Source organism: Rhinolophus hipposideros (assembly GCF_964194185.1).
Source record: "Rhinolophus hipposideros genome assembly, chromosome: 11".
In the NCBI taxonomy this organism is placed as follows: domain Eukaryota; kingdom Metazoa; phylum Chordata; class Mammalia; order Chiroptera; family Rhinolophidae; genus Rhinolophus; species Rhinolophus hipposideros.
The window spans coordinates 52,042,779-52,068,777 of record NC_138057.1 but is presented as its reverse complement, the minus strand read 5'-3'; the positions used below and the strand labels follow the sequence as shown (position 1 = coordinate 52,068,777).

At 49.5% G+C, this 25,999-nt stretch overlaps 1 protein-coding gene across 9 annotated transcripts; it reads right to left on the bottom strand.

The window, feature by feature from the left end:
- TMEM8B (transmembrane protein 8B) lies at positions 1 to 25,666 on the bottom strand. 9 transcript variants are annotated; one of them, XM_081067487.1, is made up of 14 exons: positions 25,357 to 25,666; positions 24,775 to 24,853; positions 20,208 to 20,397; positions 19,637 to 19,844; positions 13,757 to 13,890; positions 13,153 to 13,421; positions 12,216 to 12,541; positions 9,110 to 9,203; positions 8,788 to 8,911; positions 8,501 to 8,643; positions 8,091 to 8,269; positions 1,465 to 1,611; positions 1,150 to 1,266; positions 1 to 901 (listed from the first exon to the last, which is right to left on the bottom strand). In XM_081067487.1, the coding sequence occupies exons 1-14, from the start codon at positions 25,537 to 25,539 to the stop codon at positions 536 to 538; spliced, it is 2,559 nt and encodes an 852-aa protein (XP_080923613.1). In that variant the 5' UTR covers positions 25,540 to 25,666; the 3' UTR covers positions 1 to 535. The 9 variants fall into 9 exon arrangements, 7 of the variants coding, with proteins under 7 accessions (XP_080923613.1, XP_080923610.1, XP_080923609.1 ...); XR_013994530.1 differs by having other exon boundaries at positions 1 to 905; positions 8,044 to 8,269; positions 24,775 to 25,447; XR_013994531.1 differs by having other exon boundaries at positions 8,044 to 8,269; positions 24,775 to 25,447.
- Between the last annotated feature and the right edge of the window lie 333 nt (positions 25,667 to 25,999).

Here is a 25,999-nt window from a genome sequence, read left to right as displayed (position 1 = left end):
AGAACCAGCAAATACTTCATTGGAGACACAGCAGACTCCACCTGCATCAACTCAGGATACCAGCCCCAGTCCCAGCGCCATGTGTCCTGCAATCCCCCTCCCAGCAAAGCAGAGCCAAATGCTGCCTCTGGGAATGAGGCCTGAGACCAGAGTTGCTGAGCCGCTGGGGAGATCTGAAGACTCAGTTTCCCCAACATGGACTCCATTTCCTCAGGCATGACATCATGTCCCAAAAGGGCTTTATCTCCCCAGGAAGGAATCCATGTCCTCAGGAGGGCTCCGTATCCCTGGGAAGGGCTCCACACCCCTATGAGGAGCTCCTGGTCCTGAGGGGGCTCCAGTCCTGAAGAAGGCCTCCATGGATGCAGGAGGACTCCACTCCGAGTCCTCAGGAAGAATGCCAGGTCCCTGGGCAAGTTCCATGTCCTTAGGAAAGATTCCTGTCCTCAAGAAACACAACTTGTCTCTCATCCCTGGAATGGTTCCACATTCCTAGGAAGAACCCCAGGAAGGGCTCTCTGCCCCTAGAAAGGGTTCATGTTCTCCATGGGCCATGCCCAAAGCCCCTCTCAGCTGGCACAGATGCTGCTGACAGTGGCCCCTCCTGAACCCACAAGGCCCAGCTCTTCCTGCTCATTGATGCACAGCTGGTAACCACATCCCCGGGCCCGGGCTCCAGATGGGACCCGGTGGTCAGTCTTGGCACGAGGGGGCAGCAGGAACCCCACACTGCCAGCAATGAGCATATGCCAGATGCTGTGAATGTAGAAGTAGTTGTCTCGAGTCTCCACAAAAGCATAGAGTAGGATGGCACTGCCTGCAATAAGGCTGCCTGGGCACAGGTAGAAAAGCCAGCGGCGCCATGTGGGTGGGTAGCAATGCCTGCGGCGGACGCTGCGTACTGTCTGGGAGGGGCAGAGAAGTGGGGCTCAGGAATGCAAAGCCCTAGAACCCAAGCCAGAGCAGCCACTCTCAGGCTTCCAATAAGCCCTGGTCGTGACCTGCGGGCACCTGCCAAGGCCATGGGCACCGTGTGCAGTGGTAATGATGACAGGGTCTGAGCCCACCTTAAATTTGGTGCCAGATACCCAGGGCCCTGCACCCAAGTCCTGCTGGAACAGCCCCCTCCACAGGCCTCCCCAGTCTTACCCAGGCTGTGGCCAAGATCCCCAGGGCAAAGAGGCTGGGTCCAAGCAGATTCCAGAGTCCATGCCGGTCAAGCTGCAGAGCCATGGACAGGAGCATAGCCCCCAACAAATACAGCACCTAGAGAAAGAAGACTCGGGGGGCTGGGCCGGGGTGGACAGAGGCACTCGGCACCGCCCCCGGGAGAGGGTGGGAGTGGGCTCGGGGGGCTGGGCCGGGGTGGACAGAGGCACTCGGCACCGCCCCCGGGAGAGGGTGGGAGTGGATTGCAAGTAGACTTTAGCTACTGTTGTCCCCCAGGGCCCATGCTGGACTGACCTGCTTGACCACAGGTTGTAAACGAGCCATGGCAATGACAGTGACCCACACAGACATTAAGGAGCCCAGGAAGTCACAGAACTGCAGCACGTCGTAGTCCATGATGCAGAAAACCACAATGCCTGGCTGGTCACAGGCATGATAGAACTGGAGGAAGAAATGACAGGCATTTGGAGAACTGGGGGCAGAGGTTCAGATCTACAAAACTGCTGTGAGAGGAGCAGAGGTCAGAGGTCATAGGTCGCACAGATTTGGGCAATGCTTGATTCCCCACTCCTGAGAATATGGAGAGGGGGCCTAGTCTGCCTCAGAAGCCACATGTATCTGGCTGCCCTGACCCTCATCCTCACCTTCCTAATCTTCCTGCTTCTGGAATGTACTGTAGAGAGCACCAGGCCAAGGAGGTCCAGGTCTCTCAAGCTGAGGCCAATCCTTGCCCATCTCCTTGTGCTTACTGTGGGTCCCATCTATAACCCTCGTCCATTGCTCAACTTCTGGGGCCAGACTCTGGCCTCTTGGCCAACCCAGACCCCAGACCTCCCCTTCATGTCTCAGTCTTCCCTGATGGCTCGGACTCTGAGTTGGGCTTCACCCCCAGGCCTTGCTCTAACTGGCCCTCTTCATTCCCTCCCACAGTAAGAAAAAAAGACAGCCCCTAAGGCCACAGAGAAGAGCATGGCACTTCCCACCATGGGGAAAAACACAGGGATAGGGCAGTGTCCACCTCTCCCACACTGTGGGGAACATAGTAAAGAGCAAGGTATTGAGGAGCTTCAAAGGCGGTGTACGGGGCACAAGTGGAATTGTATCAAGCTATGGCAGGAGCCTCAATTAAAGAACCAAGGCCTGCCATCGGCCCCCCCTTGGTCTGTGGCCCCAACCCCCGTGCCTGTCTGGACAATGCTATCGTGGCCTCTGGCATCCTGTGTTCCCTTATCTGTGAAAAGGGGGACCCAGGAGTTACCTGGTCCTCTTTGGCTTGGAGCATTTGCCGACACCTTTCTCTGAACTTCCTATAGATTTCACGTGATTTGAGTACTTACTGATGTCAAACACTAAGAGCATGTATGGCTGTAAGAATACCTTTGGTGCAAAGATGATGGGAACCCCTCTGAGGATTTATGTCATGTGTCTTATGAGGCCATCCGAAGAAAAGATACTGGACAGGACCTCTGAGGACAAACAGCTCCAGACTGAAAACAAACACCACAGCGGCAGGCTCACTCTTCCCATCTCCTGCTATCCTCCCTGTTCCATGTCAGGAAAAACAGGTTGCTACAGTGATGGAAGCAGGGTTAAGAAGAAAACTAAGAAGCTATAATGGAAGAGAAATGTTTTCCGCCTATATAAACCATCAAAATCTATTCATTGGAGCTGAGCTTGAGACACGCCAGCAGAGCTTAGGGAACAAAAAAAGCATAAGATTCTGTGAATCAATCTGCTTGATCTCTGTTCCTGCATGTTCTCTATAAGCCCTAGGTTCTCTATGAGCCATGGCATCTCGAAGGGAGAAACAAGTTGGTGTCGTTGCCAGGGTCGGACTGAAACATCAGGATGAACTAACGCTGGGGCAGGAGGGCTAAGTGCTGTGGCATACAAAGGTGGCCTTTGAAGTGTCTTGGTCATCGCCAGAATGGACCCTTTAGTCCGTGCTTTTAGCCCAGGTCAGTTTGGTCATCATTCTATTAAAAAACAACCCTAAGTCACCAGGGCTCTGAGCCCTAAAGAGAAGTAGCTTTACAGACCTCAGTGAGACAGGTTTCCAGGCCCTGCAGAGGTATGGCCTTGGGTAAGAGAAGAGGGCAAGGATATCCAGTCCTCAGCTGAGGAAAGAGAGAGCTGAGCAATATCACAAGTCGTTCACTCACTGGCAGCAATGGGGTCTCTGTAAGTTCTGGGAGGTACGGAAATGGGAAACCTCATCTCCCATTTGAATGAGTTAGAGCTGAGAACAAGAAGGTGGAGACCAGGTCAGGAAAAAGAATGCAGAAAGAAAGAGCATTATATCCCAAACTCATATTACAAACCATGAACCCCCACCCTTAATCAAATAGCAGGTGGAAAAAGCAGGTGGGAAATTGAAGCAAGTCTGAAAACTGACAGAATCCAGCCCAGATGCAGAGCAATAGAATCGGAAAACAGAGTTGAAAGTTTAGTCTTTAGAGACAAAGGACAAGAAATTGTTAATGTTTCTTTTGAAACTGTTGAAGATTTCATCTAGTGATTCAAATTATAAAATTATAACTTCAACAAAGTGGAAAGAAAAGATAAATAACTTAAGTGCAGGGAGAAGCTAGGAGTTTTTGAAAAAGAAGAGAACAGGAATATTAGTACTGGGAAACCCTGGGTTTGATTCCTTCATATTTTAGGCTGTGAGACTTAACTTTGTGTACCTATCTTTTTTCTTTTCCTTTACATTGCAGGTAAAGAATGTTGTCCCTTCAGGAAAAGACTGCCTTGAAATGATCGTATTAAGTGAAGTTTTCCCAGACTTTTGAAAGGCCTTATATGTTTGAGGACATGATTCCCTCTTAATATATTATTATACTGAGAAAATTAGTTCTTATTGGGAAACTTTGAGAGACTTTTCATGCGGGTCCATGTCAATATTAGAATATTATTGTTTAAATATGCCTAACAGATGTTTATTTTTCAATTCTTTCTATGTGCTGATTAATTGACAGTTAATTTGGCTCCTAAACACATTCAATGTTTTGGACTTTTTTCTATTTTAGCCATAAGATATTGATTAATCTCTACCTCCAAGACCAGATATAAGTGCTATAGGCCACTAAATTACTCTGTACTATGTTGGATTTTATTTGAAAGCATTAATTTTACATGTCAGGCTTAACCAAGCACTTGCTCCGTATGCCTGACTTTCAAGTGTAGAGACGGAAATGCCCAAACATTTCTGGAAAAGGGACTTGTAATAAATCCTTCAATCTTAGCAAAGAGAGGATATATAACAGCAGAAGAAAAGCAAAGCTGAATTACCTAACACTGAAGACACACCTAAGGGAATCATTAACTGAAAAGCTGATTTTTCTCAAATTTCTCGGCACTGAAAAAAGAATAGTGAATAATGGAGAGTTTGTCACTGGAGTGGAGAGATTTTGGGAGGAAATCATCTCACTAATATTCTAATTACAGAATAATAATGACTGATCATTCTTCAAGTATACTAAAAGGTCAAAGAGATTGTTTAAGGTTGTAGAAAACCCACAGGGGTAGAGTTAAATTAAAATTGCAGTGTGAGGGAATTGTTAGTCCACTAAAGTGTGGACTAATTTTTAGATTGGCATTGCTTTTGTCAATGGCAAAAAGGGAAGTGGTAAAAATGACAAAACAAAAAATGGAGAATTTAAGACAGACTACTAACTGGCTTCATATTAATATTATTCTAATCTAATTTGATACTTTCCTCAGCTTTGGACATTTCTTTACTTATGAGGTAATTTTAGAAAATTATCCCAGACTATTTTTCTGTGAAATTTTATATTTTTATAATATAACTATATAGTTCATCTCATGCTCCAAAACGGAGTATCCAAGCACCACAGAATGTAAAATTGGAAATGCTATTATATTTAATCCATGCAAAGACTGGGATATTTGCACCCAGGATATTATAGAACTTATTGCTGTTCTGCTTGCATTTTCTCTTGGAAACAGTCATGGGATTTTTCCAGGGGCCACTGAGAACTGTTTCCCCAAAAATAAGACCCAGCAGGACAATCAGCTCTAATGTGTCTTTTGGAGCAAAAATTAATATAAGACCTGGTATTATATTATGTTATATTATACTATACCTGGTATTATATTATCTTATAACATTATTATATTATATTATATTATATTATATTATATTATATTATATTACACCCAGTCTTATATTATATTAAGACTGGGTCTTATATTAATTTTTGCTCCAAAAGATGCATTAGAGTTGATGGTCCAGTTAGGTCTTATTTTTGGGGAAACACGATAGCACTGGGAAGGATAGGTGGCTTTAACTGTACAGGTTAGAGTTGAACAACTGCAATGTTTGATTTATGTTCCCTGATAATTTCTTATATTTGGTTTGGTTCTATTTTCTGATCTTTTGATTGGCTCTCCTTATCTTTTAAGAGATTGAGAACTACTAAACTGAGATCATGAGTTTCTCTACATACAACAAGACTTCTGAGAAACTGAAGTCAGGTGAGAAACTTATCAGTGCACACTCACTGCCCTGGTGCAAGTGATTACATGGGAAGGAGTCAGACTGAGGAAAAATTCTGGTTCTTCCACTTACTTTACACCTTAGGCAAAGTATTTAAATTTCCCTCATCGCAAAAAGGGATGATGATAATAAAAGTACCTATTTATTATTATTGTACTATTGTGAGGATTCAATTAGCAGTGTCTGATGCACAGCACATATTCAGTAGATGTTATTTTTCTGTTACCATTATCTAAACTATCTGGCTAGACACAAAATTAAGTGCTGGGTTTGTGGCTTGTTTTTGCTTTTTTTAAATATCGTACATCATATATAACATATTTTACATGCTTACATTTCGAACTCCTGAAGAACAAACCTACTGTCTGTTCCCATGTCCTGGATAGAACTTGATGCACTCCTCCCAGGTGCAGATTGCACTGGATTTGAAGACAGAGAAGAAGACTGTCGTCTACTGTCCTAGTACTGTGACCCGCAATGTGACCAATGAGTCCTTAAACGGAGACTGCTGAACAATGGAATAAGTCTAAACTAAGTAAAGAATGGGAAAGGAGGGACTACAGGGAACCTGTCTGGGAAAATTGGAAGACCAGTAGCTCTACATTTTGGCCCCTGTGGAAAAGAATAGGAGTTACAGCAGGACTTCTGGTAACACCTCAGAGCCATTATCTCTTCTTTGCTCTTTTACTTGTTACCTTACTTAAGAAAGTAGAAACTCTGTATGTGGTGCCAGGCACTTCAGGCTCCCCTAGTGTTCCTACTGGGTGAGGGGGGAGGAGGTCTTTTCTTTTCAGGTTATATGCCATTGTATCCAGAAAATGAGGAGTCGCTGGGACTGAACACTGGAGCCAATGCCCAGGATGCTTGTGCAAAGTGCAGGAGAACAGATATGCTCTCCGCACATGCCCCAGGCTCCTGACACACTTAGGTACTCTTACTAATTGTGAATCACATTAGATCTGCATGTGGCCAAGAGTGGGCTGGTGGAACAGCTGTTGCTACAGAATTTGGTAAGCAACAGTACAAGGGCATCTGGCAATAAAGAAGAAAAACAGTGTCTGATATAAAAATAGAATGAGGCACTGTCAGAGCAGGTCTAAAAACGGGGCCAGTAAAGCAAAACTGGAGTGTTCTCTTCTCATCCAGCTTCAGGACTCAAGGTCTCTCTACGTGGCATGGGTACAGCTTACTCCTCCTCATCAGTGGATGAGCGTCTAGAAGGAACCGATGACATAACCCTCTGTTTCAGGACATTTGCCCCTCAGTTTCTCCTAAATGATAAGTAGGATTTTTGTGATTTGGAGATATGTCTGATCTATTAATACTGAACAAAAGAGAGGCATGTATTGGTTTTCGTGAGATGTTTGTTGCCAAAACAGGAGGAAAGTCTGAATCCATCTAAGATTTTTGCAGTGCTCATAGGTGGGCACTGTATATTATAAGACAATAAGAGCCCAGAGATGAAAAGATTCCTAGATGCAGAATCTCAGGGGGGAAAACCTAGATGGAGGTTAAGTCACTCACTCCTCTACCTTTCCTTAGAATATCTGTGACTCTTGCTTGTAATATAAATTTTTCCAATTATGGAAAAGTGGGAAGACACAGAGAAGAGACTGTGAAGATTCTGTAATGGGACGGGAGGGGTTTAAAATGATACCATCTTCATCAAAATATGCTACTTTTGAGCTAGGATTTTATATCACACTGACACTTCCCACAATGCCTCAGGACACAGTTGAATCTGTCAAGTTCTTAGGATTCTGAGAGCCAGACTGTTCTATAAATTACCCTGTTGTAGAGATCCCCTCTGCCTTCCAAAAGTTGCCATGAGAATTCAAGGAGGCCACGGCTATTGATTGGGAAAATACCTTTTCAAGAAACAACATACTCACATTGCAGAAATCCCCACTAAAATGGAAAACATGAGCACAGTACAGCCAGCTCTCACTTTGTGAAAGAACATGATAAAAGCGAAGACTCTCCATATAGATACATGGGTGAAAGTGCACATTTCCTGGCCCCACGCAGATCTCTCATGGTGAAGGCACAATTCCACACTATAGGACAGAGTTCCTCCGCCAGCGTACTGAGGTATATGTAGGTCCCCTGGCCTTCGGGGTGGACAGGCAGGGTGTGAGACAGCTGGAGACCCCACACTGCCTCCAGTGGCTGATGGTTATTTCAAGTTACCAACAGTCGTGTTCACTGATCCCAATGTGCCTTACAAAATTGACCATATTACTATATTCTATGCATGCCATGATATGAAAGGTGGGGAAGCACTTTTGTGAAAGACACTGAATTGGAGAGATCCCCAAACCCGTGGTGAATATGGTTAAAACGTAGACCCTCACCCACTACCGTGGATAAGGACTCGGTGAAGACATCCGCAGGCACATACCGTCGAAAAGAACATGGTGAATGTGTAGACGGCAGCTTCCAGAACATATCGGCTCCGAATGGCCAGGGCCACGGGGGGCAGAAACATGAGATTGCTCAGGCAGAGCAGCAGCGTGGACAGCAGCTGGAATCCGTAGGTGAGCGCACCCGCACTGTCGGTGCAGCCCCAGCCCCGCCACCCTGCGGGTGGGGAGGACCCACGGTGGAAGAGGGCAGAGGGCAGCCATGGGTTCAGCAGATACTTGTGCCGGCGGATTCTAGCTAATTCCTACGCCACCGCCAGTGGAGGGTGTTCTCCGCCCTCCCATTCTCTCCAACCCCAGCCTCACTTCAGGCTGCCGCCCCCTCGCGACGGCCCCTCAAGCCCAGGAAGCCGCCCGGCCGGCTCCCTCGCCCGCCCGTAGCGCTCACCCGCCTTGCACTCGCAGGCCGCGTACAGGTAGTTGTGCGTGCGCAGCAGCTTGCACTGGCCGTAGGGCCCGCAGTCGTCCACGCACGGGGACAGAAAGGTGCGCAGCCGCACCTCGGCCGTGGCGTTCCGGCACCGCACGAACCTGCGCGCACACGGGTGGTCACCGGGGCTCGCAGCTCACTCCCCGGCCCCGGCCCCGCCCCGCCCCGGCCCCGCCCCGCCCCGGCCCCGCCCCGCCCCGCCCCGCCCCGCCCCGCCCCGCCCCGCCCCGCCCCGCGCCACTCACCGAGGCCCCGCCCCGCACAGCGAGCGCAGGGTCAGGAACCAGGTCCCCGTCTGCGGGAAGGGGATTCGCAGCCTGGCCACTCGGGAGGTGGCACTGACGGAGAGGAGGAAGCCAGCCAGGGATTCTGAGGGGAGAAGAGGGAAGAAAGGAGTCAGTGAGAGGGAGGAGCGGTCAATGTGGGCTCAGGACCTAAAGACCCCTCACCTACCTGCCCCCACTTCCCCGACCCCCTAGCCCATCCTTCTTCCTTAACACCCCACCCTAACCCCGCCCACTGCCCGGACTACCAGCCGCCTCTTCTCCCTTCGTTCCTCACCCTCACCTTTAGAACAGGTCACTGCTGCATCCCCCAGGCTCAAGGGCACCTCGTGAGTCAGGCATCCGAACACTGTCACGTTTTCCTGGCGTAGGGAGCTCTGAGGGCAGGTGTGAAGATGAAGCTGTCCCACGCTCCAGGTCCTCCCAGCACCCCAGACTCCTATACCTGTAAACCCCGCCCCATAAACTCCTCCAGACTCTCACTGGACTCCCATACCTGCAGGTGCTCTCCACTCCAAAGCCTCTCTCTCCTCCATTTTTTAGAACCAAAAAACTGGGAAACACCAAATCTTCCATAGCAGAGGTCTTTCAAAGACTGATGAGAAGGCAAAGCCCAATTCTGAATCCTTTCTTTGGGCAGAATTGTTTAAACTATCCAGGCTACAGAGAACTCCCTCTTTTTCAGACCGATCTAGCTTGCTGCAGGGAAGGTAAGGGGTGCTGTTGTTGGATATAGAAACTAGTTGTGAACAAAAGTAACTGCAAGGTTTTCAATCATCTTCACCTCTTCACCTGGGTCTGAAGGCAGGAGGCTGGTAAAGAAACATACTCTTCCTCAGGTGAAATGATCCCAGTTACTGAAGATTGGTAATAGAATGCCGAGGGATTAAATGTAGCAACCTGGCTGGGATTAAAAGAAACCAGATATCCACAAGAGTAAACGTAAAAAGGGTTATCTACAAGAAAAGGTAACAGGATGCCATAAGCTCACCTCATTCAAGAAGGATTTGAGACAGCTTATTAAATACATATAACAGGATAAAGTAAATGCACAAGGGAAATTTAAAAATCAGGATAGGAAAATAAAGTCTGCCCCTAGCTGTGGACCATATGTTTGATGCTGACTTCCAAGCAACCTAAGCAAAGAAGGAAACATGATGAGTGACTAGATTTGTGAGTCTATCAGATAAAAGTTAATCAGAGTCACAGGGGAATATAGCACCCAAAGGGGTGGTTCTCAGGTAAGTCCTCATCAATGAAGCACTGTGTGCTGTCATGCATCCTGTCCTCAACTAGAGAGTGAATTTCATAAAACTTGCTCATAACTTTCCTCAGTGCAAGCCCAGGGCAATATGCCAAAGTATTATTCAGTAAAAGTCAGGAGGCGGGGCAGGGGGGAAGCCATGGAAAAAAATGTCCTCTAGGTATTCAGTTCTCTGATCCAAATGTCTAGTTCTTGATCCAAGGGCAAAAATCAAAATACTTGGAGGCAATGTTCAGAGTGGATGTGCCAATATACCTCTCAGAATAAAGACAACAGCTGTCTGAGGTGTGTAGCAAGGGTTATAACATGCAGATGGGTGGAATGTAAGCAGATCCCATTAGAGTAAACAGACAAGAACAAGGATAGGGACAGGGTGAGGGGCTGGCTTCTACTCTGAGGATACTGAAGAAGAACAAATATGGGTGCAGCTGGTCTCTGATATAGGCTCTACGATTTCAAGGTCAAATCAAGACTTCACTGTCACTGGCAATAAGCAAACAGAAAATACATACAGTTTTAGCCAGAACAGAGTCAGACAGAATTTGAGTATGAAAATAAGGAACATCTTTGGGTTGAAGAATTATCTCTGTCCTGACCAGCAGGACCACTAGAAAGTTCTGAGCCATGTCCCATAAAAAAAACCACATCAAGCCACCGACCAGGTCTCAGGTTGGCTCATAGGAAAATGTTCCCTGCCCCCAGAGCTGGGAGATAGTAGAGTTAAAAGGACCCCTGGCTGGAGGAACAATACATACATTATTGGATCAACACCAATGTAAGACAGTCACTAATGGCCGGACACAGGCTGTGCCCTCAGCCCACTCTTATTCAATGCTGAAAATAATCACTATGAGGTACACAAGGCTGGCTTTTCAAGTGTGTGAATTACACAAAGCAGAGAAGGTCCAAGACCCAAACCAGTAATAGGCAGTGTTTCAAAAATGAACATAAATTCTTCTATTCAGGTTAAAAAGTTCACTGTAAAAATATGAGATGGGAATTGGTAACAGATCACATGAACCAGGCCCAGGGAACAAAAATGTCTATGCCCCTTGGCATAGACATGCCCCTAGATAAACACAGCAGTTAATGTGGGAAAGCTAAGCAGTTGTGTTATAAGGATGTCTTAGTCTATTTTCCAAAGCTTTACATGTGATCCTATTATTTTTATAACTAAAAGCAAATGGTTACAATTATTTTGAAGAAAATAAAAAAGAAGGAAAGGAAAAGGACCCGGAGATCTTAGCTCACCACAAGCCCCAGGTGATCACAGTGTGATGGTAGCAGCTGAAAGAGGTAACTTGACCCCAGGCTACACAAAGACTGCCTGCCACCCTACTCAGACCACCTCAGATCACTTATTTCAGAGACATGATGACCAAAACTTTGACCAGAGGAGACAGTGGAGGATGGGGACAGGTCTAAAGACATTCATGTTGTTCAGCTTTGAGGAGGCTGAGGTGCATCTGAGGAGCTGCTAAAATCGGATAGGGATGAAACAAATGTACTACGCTAATGCAAGATACGGATAATAGAGGAAACGGAGGAGAAAGAGGGGAGATATGGGAACTCAATACTTTCCACTCAATTTTTCTGTAAGCCTAAAACTGCTCCGAAAAATCAAGTCTATTAATTTAAAAAATAAAAAATAAAAAGGACAGGGATAAATTTACTGGAATATAGCTTCTGGGGCAAAACAAAGATCAGTGGGTAAAAACCCATGGAGGCAGGTCTTGATGGAATGTCAGGACTGCCTTTAGCAATCAGAACTGTCTAAATATGGACTGCATGGCCTCAAGAGGTGGTGAACTCCCCATCACAAGAGATATGCAAGAAAAGTCTACATCTGCCACCGAGAGAGGCCCTTAGTAAGTGGGAGAATAGCCTACAAAACTGGGGAAATCTGGACCACTCTGAATTGCCCTGGCTGACCCAGCCCATTTGTAGTAGAGTCAACACACAGGGCATGGTTGTTGACCAGAATTGGACTGAGACAGGTTCTTTAATCATAAAGTTTGGTGAAAGCAACCTGCGTAGGCTTCTAGGAGGAGGTAAGTGCCCCCACGCCCCTGCCACCTCCTTCGACTTTCCCCATAGGGCAACCTTCCCGCTCTCCACACCGTACCACATTGAGATGGAGCTCCAGGCTGAGGACACCTCCGCTGTCCAGCACTGGCAGCAACCGCAGGGCAAACACGGCCGGGCGCTCCGGGGGGAGGGCCACGCTGGGGCCAAAGAAGATGTAGAAGTGGACAGAGAAGGTGTCCAGCTCATTGCGCAGCGTCGGGCGCACTGGCCAGCAGTGCTCGGGTGGGGGTGTGGCCCCAGGCCCCTCCACAGGGGCCCCGAGGGACGGTGCCTCTGGGGGCAGTGGCTGCTTGCCCAGTGACAGGGGCATGTTCATGGCAGCTCCAGGGACCAGGGCACGGGACAGACTGGGCTGTGGGCACTCTGTGGGGCAGACGAAATCAGAACTGAGATGTGCTGTCCTCACAGCCCTGCAGCCCCACCGCAAAGCAGATCTGAGCCAGACAGGATTCAGCAAAGGGTGGGGAGGGGTACGAACTAGAATCAAATGTCCCTGGGGAGTATGGGGCATCCAAGGTCACTGGATAGGGCCCACGGGATTCCTACTGGTCACAGCTAATGGAATGTCATGTTGGAGGGAATCAAGGTCATCTCTTTCTCCTCAAGGACAGTGAAGACACTGTTGAAACAATGATGGGCCTTCTCATTCATTTGCAAGGGCTTTCGAAAGGACAGTGTCCCAGAGGTCCTAGCTGTTCCTACCTACCCCAGGGAACTGAAAGAGATTAAATCAAGAAGAGTAATCAGATCCTTTAGTAAGCCCACCCAACTCAGGTGCAAAAAATGATCTGAAGGCCTTTCAATGACTTGAAGTTCCAAGTGGGGGTGCTTCAGAGAGTGTGAAGGAGCCTGGGTGGGGTCAGGGAGATGGCAGGGACATAGCAGAGGGGCAGTGAACACAGCCACAGCCTAACTCTTCCCAGCCACAGATGTCTACACAGGCTGGGTAGTGGGACAGAAGTGGGGCTTCTGACCTTGCAGCCTCACACACAGCTGGAAGCGGACGGTCCTGCCAGGGGCCCTGGATGGAGTCTCCACACGCACGTAGACCCAGTGCCCCCAGGGGGGCAGTGCCAGCTCCAGCTGGCATACCGAGGCACCTCCACAGACCACAGAGCTTGAGTTGTGCAGGGGTGGGGCCTTGGGACGTAGGCGCAGCGTCAGGGGACAGGCAGATGCCCCACGGCCCCCCACACACAGCAGCTGTGCTGAAACCCTATAAGTGAAGCTGGGCACAAAGACCCTGGGCAGAGGAGAGATTGGGGGTAAGAAAAGACAGGTACAGAAAGGTGAGAGGGACACCAGGATGAGGGAAACACTAGGAAGAAGGGGGCAGTGAGGAGCAAGGGCCAAAGGAGAACAGGAGGCCTTCTCGGTGCCTCTCCTCTGCGCTGGGAGAGAGGGAGGTGGGGGCCCAACCCACCCTGGAGGCTCTGGGCTGGCCAGAGGCAGTCCAGGCTGGCCAGAGGGAGAGCAGGAACAGGCAGGTAGGCTGAGAGGCCAAGAGAACCCTGTTCCCTGTTTGAGGCCAGGAAAGGAAGAGGGAAAGGACCAGGTCCGGGGTGGTATTTGACTTACTTGTACAGAGCTGAGCGATTATGGAGGGAGAGGGTTTGCTCTGATGGACGGCCAGGCACCAGCACAGCAACATCCAGCAAACGCCGGACAATCAGCTGCGGCTGGAGGAGGTACTGACACTCATCCTGGAGACCCTAAGACAAAAAGCAGTGGTGAGGGGAGGAGACAGACAGCACGAGTGCCACTAAGGCGAGGCAAACATCAAGTGCTGCATATGGGGAACAAACCTCCTCTGGCCTCCTGCTCCCAGGGCCATGACTGAGGTCTAAGTGCTGGGTCCTTCCTAGGTCCAGAGGATCTACTGTGATCCTCAGCATTGGCTGAGGTTTGGGGATTCAAACCCAGGCCTTCCGGACAATCAGGCCCAGGCTGCTCCTTCTCCATTATAACTCCTCCTTCTGCTGAGCATTCCAGAACTGCCCTGCCCTCAAGAGAATTTCAAACCACCCCATTTCCCCACCAAGCCCTCGGGAATTTACCATGTTTCCCCGAAAATCAGACCTAGCCGGATCATCAGCTCTAATGCATCTTTTGGAGCAAAAATTAATATAAGACTGGGTATATAATACCGGGTATAATATAATATAATATAATATAATACAATACAATACAATACAATATAATAAATATAATATAATATTGGGTCTTATATTAATTTTTGCTCCAAAAGATGCATTGGAGCTGATGGTCCGGCTAGGTCTGATTTTCGGGGAAACGTGGTATGTAAGCCCTGCAATTGTAGCAGGTCAGGGAAGGAGGGGCCTCCTCAGTAGGCTTCTGCGATCTGGACAAATGGCTTTGTGCTGGCCTAATAAACTAGAGGCCACTTTTCACTTATGTGGTTATTCTAACCGAGACCTTGTTCTGGGACAAAACATTTCGAGGCTCTGACATCCCACAAAGTTCCATGCCATGGAACAAGCCAGCCATGGCAAAGCTTCACAGGCTGGAAGAAGGCCTTGAAGGATGATAGGCCCGAATATCTCATTACCCTCCGCCTGGAATGTTCCGGTGCTTTTGCATCACTGCATGCCCAATGCCTAGCACACCACCTGGCAGACACAAGGTGCTAAAAAATACCTGTGTGTTAAAGAATGCATGTCAAAAAGAGTGTCCGATCAGAGCGCTCCTTAACCCACCTAGTTGCTCAGAGACCTCCATCTCTGATATGCAAAGCAGACGTCCCTCATCTTTGGTGTCAAACCCTAAGGACGAAAACTACCACGAGTCATTTCATCAACCCCACTTCCTATGGCAGGAATCACCACGATGATAACTTTGTAGTGAATGATCCCCAAGAGTAGAGGCTCATGCTCAGGAGGTGGCCCATTTCCTTGCTGGACAGTCCAGGGAAAGAAACACTTTGCTCCACATTTTGCTGGCTGTGGCTTAACGGAAGCGTCAGTGGACACGACCACAATGGGTAAGCGGTGCTCCTTCCTTAAACTGCATAAGGTGCACATCCAGTACCCCTCCCTTACTGCAGAAGGGGGCATTCACTCAGTGGAGACCTGGAAAGGCGCAAAGATGCAACAACCTTCCCCCTGGGATGGAGCCAGAGAAAAGGCACCAGAAGTCAGGCACTCAAGCACTGCCAAGGCAGAAGCTAAGTGAGAGTCCAATCTGCGTCAACATCAGCAGTCATGGAAGGAACAGGGCCAAAGCCAGGAAACTGGAGAAACCAGGAGAGCCAACTGAGACGCGGTGTGGGAAACGGTCTGAAAGAAGCTGGAGTAGAAGGTCTTAGATTGATTCCTAGGCTATCTTTGTATGGGTGGCTGGGTTTCTTTAGAAAGGCCTGAGCGGGGTGGCCTGTGCCAGGCTCTGGATGGGGCTTGGGACTGAAGATGCCAAAGATACTTGGCGTTCTGCAGGGGAATGTCCTAGCACACAGTACAGCCCCTGGCCCAGGCAGTCAGCAGCAATTAGTGGAAGTAAATGAGTGCTGGACAGACTATGGGGGCAGGAGTGAAGCAAGACCACTGAGGTTACTGTGGTGGCCCAGGACAAAGCTGAGGGAAGGTGTGCTAAGAGTGGGAACAGAGAAGTAGAGGCATTCGGGACATGCTTTAGAAGTAGAGTCAACAAGACTTTCCTTTATGGATTGATTGTAGAGAAATAGGGGAAAAGAAGAATCAAGTGTGACACCTAAATTTGGGGTTTGAGCAATTGGTGAATGACAGTGCCATTTACTGAGAAGAAGCCTAGAGAAAGAAAAGACTTGGACTGGGAGCAGTGAAATGAGAATTGAAGAGATTTTTACTTTTGGCTTTGTTTTGATTTCTACATGCTAAGTTTGAGGTATTTCTTAGCTATCCAGTTGGAGATGTCAAACAAGCAGTTGGATGTAAGTCTGAGACTCAAAGAAATTAGGACTCGCTGAATATACTTGGAAGGCATTAACTTATAGGTAGTACTTAAAACAACTGTGAAGACCTAGCAAGAGAGTGGAGAAAGAAGGGAGGAGCTGTTCTAGGACCAAGCATTGGGGCCCCACAACATGTGTGGGAAGAGGAGAATCCAGGAAAGGAGGCAGGGGAGTGGGCGGTGGGCAGGAGGAAAACCAGGACAGGTCTGTAAAATCACAAAGACCCAGAGGAGAGAGTCTTTCAAGAAGGGAACAGTAATATAAGGAACTAGTTAACAGCTAGTTACTAGTTAACTCTGGACAGGAAAAGCAGGGACTGGAAGGAGATGAAGAGAAGAGGAAGACTTACTTTTTACTGCCTTTTGTACCTTTCGAATGTTGTACCAGGAGCATATATTACCTATTCGAAACACAAATAAAATCATTGAGGAGAAGGAAGAGCAGAAGGGGCACTGTTAGCAGATTTTAACCTCTTCAGTTGAGATACTCAGCCACGCTTCCTTCTAGTTGATGGATTCAACGGAATCCTTTCTTCAGTACAATCTGTTCTTTGCTTTCCTTATCATTGTTTTTGTTATTTTACCTGCTTTCATGTACTTTCAAATCTTGGAGCTGGGAAGAGGAAGGCTTCAAGGAGAACTGTGCCCCAGGCATTTGGAGAACTTTCCCTAATGAGCCATTTGGGTGCCAGATGCCCACAACCCAAAGGCAGTCCCTCAGAGCAGACTGGCAGCAGAGCACCACAGGATGAACACACGTTCCAAGACAGGAAAGGCAAGGAGACAGAGGGCACGGGTCAAGACGGAGGAGGATGAGAGGAAGAAGGGGAAAAGGAAAGGACGGGAACTGAGATCAGTTTGGGACAATATAAGTTTGAGAAGATGGCAGAAGGACAACGAATATGCCATGCCCCCACTCTGTGCCAGGCTCTGTGCTCGGTGATACAGAAACAGAGGCTAACAGAAGTGTGGGACCAGAGCTCAGGAGAGTGGCTTGGACCAGATAAGTCACTTCCCTCTTACAACCTCTTAAGGCTCTCTGTCACTCTCAGGACAAAGTTCAAACTTCTAGGCCCTTCATGATCTGGCCTCTGCTCCCCGTCCAGCTCCCTCACCTACTCGAACAACCGCCCCACACTGAACCACTTCAATTCTCCCTTCTAAGCTTTAGCCCATGCTACTCCCACCCCCTGAGATGGCTTTCCTTGCCTTCTCAACTTCAGACGTCGCTTCCTAAGTTTCCTAAAACCACCTTTACCACACTACCAAGCTGCATTAGCCATCTGCTTTGTCTTCTTAAGGCATCTCCTGGATCTCCTGATAGACATCTTTTTAAAAAATCTGTGTCCCTAGCACCCAGCCCAAGGCCTGGGACAGGCAGGTACTCAAGGACTAAGGTCTAAAGGGAGGTCTGAGCTTACCCCCAAAGCTGAGGAGGGCCCTAGAAATAGCACTGCCTTCTTACTGCTGGGACTCTTCAGTTCCCACCCAAGAATTTCCCTGAACCCACATTATTTCCTATGTTGGCCAAGCTCAGAGAAGTAAGGACCATAGTATAAGGAGGAAGCAAATCAAGAAAATGGAACCCTGGAGGAATGGTTTAAACAATCCACCCATGGGCTTGTGTCTAGGGAATTAACCAGAGAACTTAAGAATCCTTATGAGGGGGTGGGGGTTCGGGGGAGAGAATCCTTAGAGGCCCACATAAGATTCCAAAAGGTAATCAAATTCTCAGAGGGACCACAAAGATGATCCTTCCCACCTCCACCTTCATTCCCACACCCACCCCCCAAGCTTCTAGAACAGGCCTGAGTGGAGAGCTACATCTTTTGTGGTGTCCAGGTCTGCTGCCATTCATGGGCAAAGTGTCACTGTGCCCTCTTCTCTCTAATGTCACCACACCCCAGGGAGCTCTGCTGGCTAGGGCCCCACTTGCTATATCTAGTTATAAATGGATGTCAACCAAACCTGGTTCTGACCTCTCCTAACCAGGCTTCAGCTCCCATAACGCCAGCCCAGGCCTAGGCCCCAGGTATGTCCTGCTCACCCCGAAAGGTTTTTGGATAACTAGAGCAGGGCTTCAGAAGGCTTTTCCCTGTCAGTTCTCACAAAGGGAGTCCAGGATCAGAGTTGGGATCAGGAATGGGCTCGTTGGGATTTGGTCAAAACCCTAAGACGTTTCTCTGAATAGAATAACCTTTAGTTCTTATGGGAGTCGAGACCTACCTAGAACCCAGAGCCATTTCCAGGCAAGCCCCCAGCATGCTCTCATCCAGAGGGCTCCCAGTTCTCTTGCACATCACTCTCAGGAGAAACAGGCCTATCACTGAGTCCTCGAGACACTACTTCAGCCCTAGTTCCCCTCTGTGACAATAGCAGTGCCAGTGTACTTGTCCCTGTGCAAGTCTCAGCTCATTCAAAAGCATTATAACACCTTCTCTGAACACCGAGCTACAGTAGGAGAAGGAGAGGTGAATGTAACAGTCACGGAACTCTTGCCCTCAAGGAACTCAGCCTGGAGAGATGTCTCTGAGTCAATCTTCACCTGATTGGGAGTATCTGCCCCTCTCAATTCTCAATGGCCAAACCACACTAGCTTTCATGTTCTTCAGCATCCTGTTCTCTCATCCTCACTCGGCTCATGCTTGGTCCTTACCACTGGGCCCACACATGTGGCCATCCCACTCTGACAATGGCCTGATCATCACATCCTTCCCACCAACAGGCAGGAGTAAGAAACCCAGATCGATCCTCTCACTACAAGGAGGAAATCTCGCCTGCCCAACACCTGGGAGTGGCAGGGAAATCCGTGGCATTTCCTTCCCCTCCAAACCAGAATAGAGGAGCATCCTGATCTTTGAACCTACACGTCAAACTTGGACAACTTCTGCTCTATGAAATGAGTGCAGATATTTGGAGGAAAGGGGAGGCAATGGTCAGGATGGATACCAGCTTCCCAAAGCCTCCTTTGAACAGGAAAGGGCTACTTGCCCCAGAGCGTTCTCTTATGATCTTCTAGAGGGTGTAGAAAGCTGAAAATATGATAGACGAGGAATATACTCTCCCAGATGGACTAAGGACTGGGCTGCAGCCTTCGAGAGTCTGCTGGGCTATCATCAATCAAGATGGAGAACAAAACCAGGCCTGGCTTTGTGCAGCAGCAGTTGCTCTGCCTTGGCTGGCATCTGACCACCTGGTTTATCCCCTGAACCTTCCAATAGCAGGGGACACTACTCTGTAGTGCCGGGGCCGCTGGCTGATTGCAGACTCTGGACTTTCCCTCCAGCTTACACGGACCCACCATGTCCTCCCAAGGCTCCCAAATTGCCTCCTACACATCATGGCCTCTGGCCCACCAAGTGACCTGCTGGCCTCTAGCCAGGCCCCACTCCAGCCACCCGCATGCTGTCGCCCACCCTGGTACAGGCTGTATGCCAGGTAGCCCATGGGGGGAATTCAGCAGAGACAGAGAAGCAGCTCTGGCCTCTCTGGCCCTAGAGAGCATCAACCCACCTTGACAGAGATGTGGCCGTGGGCCTGGGGAAGGTGGGCAGCCAAGAACCAGTCCCCAGGTAAGGGGCTGCTGACGTTAAAGATGCCTGAGGTGCGGTTGGGCAGTGTCCAGCTGAGGGTCAGTGAGAAAACCCCAGGCACAGCTGTGTCCCCTGGGAAGTGTGTGTGCAGGGGATTGATGACAGGGGGTGCCCCAGACCGGAAATACCTGGGAACCAGAATGAGGAAAGGAGAAAAGCAGGCAATGGGGTGGGAGATGGGAAATGGGGGAAAGAAAGGAGAACTGTCACTCATTACCAGGAAAACAAGTAGATTCTCTATACTGACAAATACAACAAAATGGTTCTAGGTCAGGGGTCAGCACACAAGGGATAAAAGGTCAGCTCAGGCACTCACACAGTCAAACAGTCAGGAGACAGAGGTTTTGACCCTCACTCAGTCACACTTCAATCTGAACACGGGTCCGGGATCAGGGTCAAGAGGTCAGGTTAGACACTCATGAAGTCATACTTTAGTTTGAAAAGTTGTCTAGGGTTAGAAGTGGCCGTCAGAGGTTAACTCAGACACTCACACAGTCACACTTTGGTCTGGGCAGTGGTCCCCAAAGTTTCCCCCCTGCTCCTTGAAGATGAGGAGGTTCCAAACAGCCAGGAATGTGTCCTCAGGAACATGGAAGTGGAAGAGTTCAGTGCTGGCAAAGGAGCGGAAAGGACTCAGCTTGCGTGGTGAGCAGGTGGAGTAATCCGTCAGGAAGAGGCCTCCTGGGGAGCAGGCAGAAGAGAAAGGAGCAGGGTAGGACAGGCATTTCCGGTAAGCAGCAGGCACCAGTCTTCCTCAGCAATAACACCAACTCAACAAATGCGCTCCTCTGAGCCAGGAACTGAGTCTCATGCTGCCCTAACCATCAACTGCTAGAATCCTTCTAACGACCTTGGGGGGAAAATGACTTGTTTTTACAGGTAAGGAAACTGAGGCTTAAACCTAGAGCAAACTGAGGATTCAAACCGACGTCTGTATGAATCCAAAACTCGTCCCCTTTCTATGACCCCACAGCTGCCCCTCACTTAGGAGCCATTGTTCTCTCACCAAGCCTGACAAAAACAGAGGTGTGGACCGTATGCATGAGAGTATGTGTGTTGGCATGAGCTCTGAGGTCACTGAGCAGGCTGCAACTCCACCTGTGGGGCTTGGGAGTCGGCACGAAACTGTGTAACTTCCTTGTTTATTTTCTTCCCCTTTCTGTCCCCCTGTGGTCAGGAGCAGTAAAAACCCTCAGAAGCTTCACAAGAGCTGTCTGTATACTGGCTTAGGGCAGGAGGGGGAAGGGGAAAGTGTGGTGAGGCTGCAAGGGGCCTGCTTGGGTGGCAGAGGCAAGGACAGGAGCTGGCAGGCCACCACAAGAGGCCCTGGGAGAGGAGTCATCAGGCCCTCTAGGTTTCAGAATGGGCAGCCAGAGGGCGCTTCCTGGGAGGGAGGCCCAGTGACACAGTCAATATGAGACTCAGTGGAATCTCAAACCGTTTGGGAATATTCATATGGAGGGTGGGGGGCAGTCATCACTAACTGAAATACCAAGATACCTGATCATGATTGTCAGGAGCAGAGCCCAGGTGAGCAGGAAGGTCTGGTGTCAGCAGCTAGCCAGGCAAAAACAAGGTAGCTAGGACTGCTGTTATAGTGAAAATAACCCAGTATCTCAGCTGGATAGAAGAGAGTCTGACATGGCAGACAAAGTTCTGGGGAATCTGACTGCTCGGGAGATTTACGACCAGTCCCAGGGAATCCCAGACAATGCCCACAGGACAGTGAGAAGGTTGGGAACTCAGCAACTTCAGTAGTGGGGGATGGGTACAGGAGACCCTGAAGAATTTTCAGCCAAGTGGGAAATATCCACAGGGCTTATCTAGTCTGACAACCATCCTCTCTGGAAATGGGAGATATAACTCCAAAAATGAGGTATTTGAAATAACAGAGAAAGAGGCATCTGGGAAAGAGAGGCTGCTGAAGGAGGGAACACAGGTTAAGGTTGGCCCCACTGAACTGCAGCAACCTCAAGAGTCACCCTGCAGAGAGGTGGAGGCCACTGGCCCTGGATTGGCCTGTGCTCATCTTCAAAGGCAATGGTTACACCCAAGGACTCGTCCGCCCAGCTCAGACCACATGATCAGCCTCAACTGTCAGCAAGGAAGACCTGCTCCTTGCAAGCTGAGCACTGCCCAGGAACCAGAGGCTCACAGAGCATCGTTCAGAGAGCAGTGCTAATATATCCAGACGGGATGAAGGGAAATGAACCAACCAGTGGGGAAGACAGGTTTCCTAGGAGCCCTGGCTGTGACAACTGGAAGGCAGAAAGCGTAGAGTTGAATAGCCTGGATACTACTGTTACAAGAAAGCATAACTCTGAAGCACCTTCTGCAAGGGTTGGGTGAGGTCTTCTCCTCTCAAAGCTGGTTCCAGAATGTTATATGGATGATCCAGAATGGGTCATCCAATGAGCCATTGCTACTGTTACAAAGAAATCTTGGCCAGCCCCCCAGTGCAGACCCTCAGAGAGCTGAACGACCTTTGGGAAACACTGGATAGACAAGCACAAAGCGCTCTGTGATTCAAAGGAATATGTCACGGCCTGGAGATTTGGGGAACTAGTTAAGCCACTTCAAAAGTGGGCATGGCCTACAGAGGTCACAGAATAGGCTGGTAGAAAAGGGAGTGAGCAGCAACTGGACATGGTGAGAGGAACCAAGAAGCTCTGAGAGTGGAAGCTCGAGAAAGCATCCATAGTTCCATTCACTCCAGGCTTTGATTTGGGGTTTCACCAGGACCTACAGAGCTGTGTCCCAGAGGAAGCATGAGTCAGGATCTAACCAAGCTCAGCTGAACCTATCCTAGATGCCCCAGTACTTTCAGATGAAGCTCAGGTGATTCTCTACCACCACCTGAAATATACACGCACATACATACACACACCCCCCAAGGCGGAGGCTGCCCTGCTAGGGATAGCACTGGGTAGAACAAAAGGCCATTTCCTGGAATGGCAGGGCATGCCCGGGTGATGCAAATGCTGACCCAAAGAAAAGACCGGAGGCTTGGGGTAGGACCAGGAGACCCAGGGGGGACCTTGCATTCCTGAAATGAGATCAAAGCCAACAGTACACATTTATTGAGACCAACTGTGCTATGATGGTGCTGTGACAGTCAGCCTCTCCTCACACAAAACCTGTCACCAGCACTAGGTCGCAGAGCACCCCTGCCGGCTAGCACACAACTGTAAGGCAGTAACTGTTACCAGCACTAAGGGCAGCCCTCTTTTCCGACTTCAATTCTCTCAAAACACCTGAAGTTGCTTCTGGACAATCATGTTTTCATCTATATCTTTTAGTTTTCTACAGCTCCGTGGCTGTCAATCACCTTCCCCTAGCCAGCTCATGCTTGCTCAATGGGTTCATGAACAGAGAAGCCATGATGACAAGGATGGAAGCTGTGAATTGAGCGCAACAGTATGGACTCACCTTCATCCAAACTGGAAAACTGACCTGGCTGCTACCTCTGCTGAGTGCCCAATTTGCCAGAAGCAGTAACCAACACTGAGTCCTTCCTTCCTTCAAAGAGTCAGGGCGGGGGCACATGGATTACTTATACATGTTTGGGAGGCATTCAACACTGCCTGAAACCAAGGAACTATCTACCGGGAACGTAACGCTTCAGTGCCGTCTACAGGAGGAGCAGGAAGAGCTGAAAAGGACATGGATGGGCCACAGCATGTATCCTTCCCCTCCCCCAATAACATAAGCATTCAGAGGACACATAGGCTCACATGCACCCCACACAACATACATGTGCCTACACTCACCAATGCACAAGCACGCACACACACTGCATACGCCCAGCATCCCCACAGATCCCGCAGACACATAAGTGCCCAAATACTCGTCAGCATACAGAGAGCTTGGACATCTCTGCAGGGGCAGTGACCTTTGGCAGGCATTGATCTCCTCAAGCTTCTGTACTGAACCAGGTCCCCAGAGCTCACTTGCACTCAGCCCCAACCCTCAGCTGCTCTTTTAGTTATTATTGCCAAAGACTCTCTCAGGCACACCTCCATCCTAGCTAGAGGGCCAGCCATCAGAGGTGGCTGGGGGTTAGGGCCATGAAAATCATAGTCATCCCCTCATGACAGGGCCATCTTTATGGCACATCTATGGCCAGGACCTGTCCTCCTCCCACATTCCACCCATAAGAAGTCAGACCTCTCCCCCTCCTATCCAAATCACTTCCTTGATGAATGATGGCCCTAGGTTGACAACAGGCAAATGAGGAACAAATTAGTTTGTGGATGAAGCCCTCTTGTGGGCAGACAGGGGAGAGGACAGGTTGTGCTTTGAGCCTTTTTCCACTTGCAACTGTTTTCCTATTAGGCATTTATTGCAGTGAAAAAAAAAACCCATTAGTGTGGGATAGGAATTAGGAAACTTTTTTCTAGCCCCTGTATTGCCATTTACAAGCTGTGTGACCTTGGGTAAATTGCTTACTACTGAGCCTCAGTTTCCCCATCTGTAAAATGGCCTCTGAATTTCAACCCTGCTCTAAAAGTATTAGGAATTATTCCTAGGCAAATCAAGCTTTCAAGCTTATTGGAACAAAATTCATTACAAGAAGAAAATTTATTATAATGGCGACTAACCCATGTCCATCTGTTTGCTATATGTTATTTTCAAAACTGCTTTCTTAACCTCATTTTAATGCATACCCAGTATCTCAAAGATTTAGGCTAGCTCTTCCCACACTGGACTAGAGGCCGTCTGGTGTGAGACTATGTATCCCCCATCAAACTTCACCAAGAGTAGCAAGAATTCCTTGGAAAAGCAATAGTCAAAGTGGGATCAAGATGGACACCAGGAAAGAAAACCTTGGAGTTTCTGTCCTAAGAGCTATCAACCATCTGCTGGGCCTCAGCCGTTACCTCTCTTCCGACCTTCCCACTTCCTCTCAAATGTATAAGACCTCTTTCCTCTCTATTTCTCCTCACTTCTTCCCCAATTATCTAATTACCCAGGTCCCACCTCTCCTGAATCCCTGCAGTACACCCCTCCCTGCCAGAACCGATTCCCTGCCTCAGTCTTTGCTGCTTCTGCACTCACCAGCCCCTGGGCCAAGGACAGAGAACAGCAACAGCAGCAATAGGACTGGCGACAGCTGGAGCCCAGACCTGAGTCGAGGCTGGGAGAGGGGCAGAGTGGGAGAAAGAGGAGTGGGTAGTGGGAAAGAGAGAGATGAGGGCAAAGGACTGGATAATGGGTTGGGCTGGGCTGGGCACTGGGGCTTGAACAAGGGCAGGGGATGGGATGGAAGGAGGGGCTGTGATAGGGACTGCAGCAAGGGCAGGGTTTGGGCCCGAGGCTTAAGCAAACACTGGGGATGAGGTTGGGACAGGGCCTGGGCTGGGATTTGTGACAGGAGGTGAAACAAGGGCAGAGGCGGGGATGAGGGCCGTGCCAGGGCCTGGGACTGGGATTGAAGGGGGGGCTTAGGCTGGGACCCGGATCCGGGCATTCGCTGGTACCCAGGTCGGGACTGGGATCGATTTGGGAAGCAGGGCGAGGGAGGGGCTGGGGGCCATGGCCCGGATCGGGATAGGACGAGGGGCCGGGACAAGGGCTGGGCCATGGCCCGGGGCGGGGGCGGGGCCGGACAGGCCAGCGCGGGACGCTCGCAGAGCTGACCCGCGGCTCCGCTCCCCACCCCCGTGGAGTGGCCTCCGGTGTCCTCGTAGGCCCGGGGCCAGGGTTGGGCCGGCTGAAGCCAAGCCGGGGACCTGGGTAGGAGTTCGGGCGTGGGCGACTCCGGGCTGCGCGGAACAGGCGATAACAAGGCCCCGCGGCTGCGGCCTCGGCCTGACGTCCCATGGCGCTCCGCCCCCCGGTCAGTTCGATTGGTCCTTCTCAGTGAAGCCCGCCCCCTGCCCTATTCCATTGGTCTCTCAATTGGTCCAGCTGGGCTCCGAGGACAGACTCCGTCCCAGCCCAGCTATCTTGAGTCTTTGCTCTCACCCCAACCACCAAGCCAGGATACCCCCTTCAGATCCTCACAGACCCCACTGGCCGCCGCACAGACGTCTCTTAGGAACCCTGCAGAGACGCTCACATATCCAGACCCACGGATGTCCCCAGAGATATCCGCAAACCCTACCTAGAGACTCTGAAAAAGATCTTGCAAACCCTGTTAAAAGAACTGATCCCTCTAGGTTTGTCCTCTCCAGGTCCAATAAAACGCACACAGGAGACCTCACCCACCGGGGATGTGATCAGGCTGCTGTTGACACTGAGACTACTGGGCGTTCCGGTTGCTCTGGTGACGGATGCCTCC

What these genes read in the sequence shown, in the direction of transcription:
- TMEM8B (XM_081067483.1), bottom strand. Translation starts at nt 25,300, where the DNA reads ATGGCCCAGCCCTTGTCCCGGCCCCTCGTCCTATCCCGATCCGGGCCA. An exon ending in CCAGACCAAAGTGTGACTGT is followed by an intron (nt 19,845 to 20,207) that starts GTGAGTGTCTGA and finishes TCTGGTTCCCAG; the next exon opens with GTATTTCCGGTCTGGGGCAC. An exon ending in AGCAGTGACCTGTTCTAAAG is followed by an intron (nt 8,912 to 9,109) that starts GTGAGGGTGAGG and finishes TTCTCCCCTCAG; the next exon opens with AATCCCTGGCTGGCTTCCTC.